This window comes from Taeniopygia guttata, chromosome 8, assembly GCF_048771995.1.
Source record: "Taeniopygia guttata chromosome 8, bTaeGut7.mat, whole genome shotgun sequence".
In the NCBI taxonomy this organism is placed as follows: domain Eukaryota; kingdom Metazoa; phylum Chordata; class Aves; order Passeriformes; family Estrildidae; genus Taeniopygia; species Taeniopygia guttata.
Genome location: NC_133033.1, coordinates 18,628,754 through 18,634,533, shown reverse-complemented (window position 1 = coordinate 18,634,533; position 5,780 = coordinate 18,628,754). Strand labels below are relative to the sequence as shown.

Sequence of the window (5,780 nt, the reverse complement as noted above, 5' to 3'; positions counted from 1 at the left end):
GCTTGTAGTACGGTCTAGTTTCTTATGGGAGCTCTTATGTACAGTATTGTAACTTAATTGAAAGACTTGTTTATGTTACATAATTTCTGTTCACGCTGCCACTCCTGCCCTTTAACTGCATAACTAGTAAGAGGAAGTAATATGTCATTGTATTCCAATATCATCCAAAGTTTTTTTGGGTACTCCTTTGAAAAAAATCTGCTGAAGGGTTTGTTTGATATGGGCAAGAAAATAGATGACACAGGTAGGTAGAAATTTGTGATTAGTCTCACAAGTTGTTTACTGTTTTGATTGTTAGGTGCAGCCTCCAAATACTCATCATCTGCTCTTGGCTTAGCTACAAATCATGTTCTTTGCCTGTGCTTTGAACAAAAATTACTTGGTGCAAATGTAATGGGAGTTCACAGCTACTGCTTTTTGCTTTAAGTAGTTTTTAGTTGACATTTTAGGTTGCCGCATGAAACAGGAGGTGTATTTAATTTCTCCTCCTTACACTGCATGCTACATTGTTTTCTGTTTTTTCAAAAATCACGAGATGGGGAGATATCCAGTTCTGTGTAATAATGGCCATGTTTTTCCTTTCCCCAGGGAAGGCTGAGGAGAGCTTGCCTTTGTGTTCCTAACACTACGTGGCGCCCTTGTTCAAATAACAGCACTTCTATTTTGCTTGCTTGCTGTAAACTGTCCGTGAGAGGTTGACATACAAAGATTTTTCCAAAATAGGAAGTGTTCCTAAATGAACTAATTGAAAAAATTTTCAGAAACTCAGTCTTTAAATTCAAGCCATCTCATACAGATAGATATTTTGGAATGGGTGTTTGCTTGTTATCTATTATTAAGCTTTTGTTTGAGCAGGTATGGATGGCTTTCTTTTGCCATGTGGGTATATCCTTGTTCAGACAACCGAAGATGAACAGTAGTTGCCAAGGAAAAACTGCAGTATTCTGCATTTCTATGCAGAAATTAATACCTCAGTGGTTTTGATGTAGGCTGAAGTACGAAGAGTCCAAGTGAATAGAAGGGTGGTTAACAGGGATGATGTGCTAGCTCTGAGAAATTCTTTGCTTGCATAAATCTGATTCTGAGTTCTCCGAGGGGTTTGTGAGAAGGGGGAAACTGTTGCACATGCCTGAGTAAGTGGCACAGCAGAACCAGCACAGGACAAATTCTTCAGATGTGCTTGGAGCCACCTGTTTTAGTTCATACCTGACCTAGTTCAACCACTGTCTAGCTTCTGCTGGTCTTCCTTGTGCTGTGCAAAAGTGACTTTACATAATATAAACCATAAAACTGCATCACTGAACCAGCTCTTTATGACAATCATCCCACAAAAAGTATACTGCACTTAAGAACTGCAGCTTCGGCTTTGCTTCAGAGAGACTTTTGTCTTGTGGGGCCTTAGAAATCACTTGGCTTTAATGATGAATTAGAGTTTTGCATGGCATCTCTACTGACTTTTGAAAAGATGATTTGCTGCCTTGTGTTTATGTTCTTGTTGATACAGGATACAGGAAAGCTCTGGGGCTGTAGCACTCAGACGATGAACATTCCTACTTTCTAGTCTTTCCTTTAAACCACTTTGACTAGTATTGTGATGATAGTTGCTCCCTTTTCCACACTATTGAAGTTTAATAGTACAGGTTGTTGGGGAAGCAGAGGATGAGTGTCCATAGCCACCTGCTTCTGTTACAAAAAATTGTTTGTGACTACTTTGTATCACTCACCTGCTCTCATTTTTTGGTCTATCTTTAAGAGTTGAGGCTGAAGCCTTCTGCTTTCACAACCAGCAAATAACAGAAGAAGCATAAGGAAAAGACCCACTATAAAACATCAACAAACAAGAGGATAGACATAGAGGAAATGTACTATAATAAAATTTATTTGTTCTTATTTACTATTTCATCTCCAGGTAACCATTTCTGACAAGTCTTAAAATTTGAGATTATTTCCCACATCAGACTGGGAGCCACCAAATGTTTAGAGGCTACAAATCAGTCAGTTACTACCATCATGCCTCAGTATGAGGTAGTAACTTCAGTTTCCTGCTTTGAAAAGAATACTAGTGAAAAATTGTGGCCTTTTTTTGTGCATAATTTGAGTCAGCTATGCCAGAATAACACAATGTGAGCTTTATCTGTTTAGTATTACAAATGAGGCTAAGACCTAGTTGAATTATAGCTGTTCTACTGATTTGAGTATAATGGTGCAATGGGCTATGAGGCACTTTTTCTCCCCAAGAACTATGTACTGGAAAATCTGACTTGGACCTGATTTCTCTAGGTGTGATTGAACCTGATTTTAGGGCCCTTACCTCCTCTACCATGTGGAAAGAATTAACCTTTTTTTTGGTGGGAGCCTTGAAACTTGCTGGAGAACTGTGCCCAGCAGTGGCTGCACCTGTAACAGATCTTTGTATTCAGCTGCAGGACAAGCTACTGGCAACTCAGTATTTCTGGTGGGAGGCTTGCCTGATTTTAGCTCCCCAGCTCACTGAAACCTAAACTATGGCTGTTGGAGTATTTTTCTGTTGGTTTTTTGTTGGTTTTTTTTGTTTGTTTTGTTTTGGGTTTTCTTTTTTTTTTTGATGGACAGCACTGCCTGTCCGGCAACCAGTTTCTTGGAAAAGCAGAGCTTTCCGTCTGGGAGGTGAAACCATGCTCAGGAGGTCAGGCTGTTCATATTATGCACAGGATTGATCTGTGACGTTGTGGGTGGGCTGCATTTTGTGGGATGGTGAAGAGAGCAGGGTGTGAAGATGGCTATACTGTCATATGTAATATAGAAGGGTGACTGTGGAGGTCTAGAAGGGAGCTAAATATTTCAATATGCTGGCTTAATTATTTTTTTGTCTTCTGCTATCACTTAAAAAGGAATGCTTTACATTTTATCCAAGGTAGTATAATTGGAAAGCACTTTTTATATTTACATGTCTTCCCACTCCTCTCTCACATTTTGCTTTTTATTAACCAATGCTTTTACAAAAATAATGCTGGAACAGCATTTTCAGTCAAAATCAGATGGATTGGCACACTTTATTGTGAAACAATGTCCCATTAAGTTCCATGGAGATAGGTGTTTATCTGCTCTGTGTATGCTGCAGCAGCATATTTCTGATTGTGAAAACAGGTATGCACATGTCTTCATACTTGTATATACACTGCATTTATGGCTTTAGGTAACTTCCCACTACTTTTAACAAAATCCAGGATGTTATATGTGTGCATGTGACGGTCAAATTGGGAAGTCTGTTAAAGTCCATTGCATTATGCAGAGGGCAAAACACCCCAAGAAACAGAGTAGCAAAACAAGCGTTATGATCCAGAAAAAGTATGTGGAAGAAAGTCTTCTTAGCTTTATCGGCTTTGAGTGGTAAATTTTACTTCCATGTCATTACAGCTGTTAAAGGACCTTTTTCCCCAGCTTTGCCATTCTCATCCTCAGAGCTGCAAAAATAAACAAAGCCATTGCATTTTAAGTCTTTCTTTCTATTTCTGAAGCAAAATCTCCTTATATAGAAAAATGAAGAATATACATACCTCCGGTGGTTAATCCAGCAGAATAAGCATTGGTTTAGTGTTATAGAAAGAAATCAGTAGAAGGTGTTAGTTCTGGAAATTTTGCAATTTAGTGAGCATATTTAGAAATTACTCCATAACTGCTATTTAAGAATTAGCACAGCTCCCTTCTTTTTTGTGTCTGTCACCTTCACTAACACATTATACAGAGCTGGTTTTGCCCTTGACTGGAAGCTGACAGATTAAAAGGATGCACGAATAATTAAACCAACTTTGTTTAAACTAAAGTCCTCAGTGGGAGCTGTAACTGTTTGGAAACCTTTTCCTTTTCTGAGATGCTCAAAGAAAACTTTGCTTTCTTCCCAGAGTTGTTAGTCAGAGTGGGAGTTAGTCATGTTCCTGATTTTTTCTGATGCAGTAACAGCACCTGTATAAACATCAGTATGGCTATTGTCTGTAACTGGGTATAATGGGGGTAAGTTTGAAAGGGACAGCAAAAGGCCAATGATTTAATGTGAAGGTTATTTTTAGAACAGCAATATAATGCTGTTGTTTGATATGTAAAAGCCTGCCCCCAGCACATTGTTGATCTGAGAATGCAATGGGAATAATCTCCATTACTCTGACCTGCTAGTTTGAAGAGTCACCAAAAATAGTGTGTCTCATTCCTGCACCCTGCATATATCTCTCTGCTGAGACACGAGGGGTCAAAGCAGCTGTTTACTTGATTTACACATGTCAGCAAGTGTCCAACTCAAGCTATGTTTTGAATGCTGAAGTTGATGCAAATCATAGAAGCATCTGAGTGTAACTTTATATCATAGAGCCACTGATGTTAACCTTAGCTCTTACAAAGACACTGTGTACTTTTTACAGGCTGAGGAATTCTGGAGGATTTAAGCCCTGGTCATGGTTTGAGAACAGTCAATTTGATGCCTCACTTATAGCTCATAGTTTCATTTTGTCTTGCTCTATACATTACAGGGAAACGTGGTGTGCATGAATCTTCATTAAAAAGGATTTTTTATTTTACTTTCTTCAACACAAATGGAGCTGTCTCCATTGTGTTTTTGAAGGTCACAAAGCTTCCAGTGGTAGAAAAAAATAGCTAATCTAGACTAGCTAGCTGCCAAAAGCCTTGGACCTTTGTGTCCCGTGAGAGCCTGTTTCACACTGTCAGGATGTTTTGCTGCTTATTCAGCTTTAGTTTTGCATTTTCTTATTCATTTCACTATGTCTAGCCTTTGTTCCCTCCCAAGGACTTTTTTATTTCCCTAATAAGTATTGTATCTTCAAAACATTTGCACTTGAATTCATTTGCCTGAAATTTGAAGAAGAAAATAAGCCCTAATAATGCAAATACGCCTGTACCAATTATAGTGTTGTCATCCTTTTCTCTGTATGGCTTTCTGAGGGCACGTACTTTGAGATATTGGTAAAGAAAGGAGCTTGTGGGAGAAGGAAAATTGCTGCTATGTGGAAAAAGGTATGTTCTACATCTTTGTAAGATTGTGGGTATGAAAGATCCTAATTTAATCTGATCTGTCTCTGTATAGATTGGCACATGGAATAATGCCTCTGCTTCCTTGTCCTTGGCCATTGCTAACTAATTCAGTAACTTGTTCTGAATGTTCATTTCCTTCCTAAAGAAAAACTGTTACATAAGGGGCCATCATTGTGCTTCTTTGTTTTCCATTGTCTTTCAGAGTCCTCAGTGCTTCTTTAATGTTTAAATGCTGTAAGTGCTTCCCAAAGCTTTAGTTTCCAAGAGGATTCATTTTTCTGTTTTACTGTTTGTTGTTTTAGTAATGAATGATAAGCTACCAAAAATAGACTCCACTCTTTTCTCTAGTGGTGTTTAGGGTGAACCTGCTAGGGTGGGCATCAATGACTGGTTTGAAAACAATATATTTCTCTAAGAAACAGCTCTGTATAATACATTGTTCTATAGCAAGAGGCTTTCCTGGTTTTGTTTCTCTTTTAGAAGTCTCAGTAGGATTATAGGGCTACTTGGGAAAGATTGAGTCACTTCCTGGCTTTTTCCACTGATCAAAAATGTCCCAGGGAGTGGCAATAAATAAGTGGAGGGCTAAAGAAGAGTATGGCTTAGTTCCAAATTCTACTAGGCATGAAGATACTCACTTGGAGGCAGTGCTGACTGGGGGAATTTTTGAGGTAATTGCCAAACTGCTTTTAATTTAGCTGGGATCCATTTTTCCCAAGTGGCCATTTTCTTATTGGTGGAATAGTTGCAAGTAAATGGCT

General features: G+C 38.6%; 1 protein-coding gene across 2 annotated transcripts in view; it reads right to left on the bottom strand.

The window, feature by feature from the left end:
* Positions 1–1,861: 1,861 nt before the first annotated feature.
* The window catches only part of PALMD (palmdelphin), a 46,100-nt gene continuing 42,181 nt past the window's right edge, over positions 1,862–5,780 (bottom strand). For both annotated transcript variants that reach the window (XM_072932543.1, XM_002188366.7), the window contains exon 9: positions 1,862–3,443. In XM_072932543.1, coding sequence (XP_072788644.1) covers positions 3,400–3,443 — 44 coding nt within the window. In that variant the 3' untranslated portion in view covers positions 1,862–3,399. The remainder of the gene's footprint in view (positions 3,444–5,780) is intronic.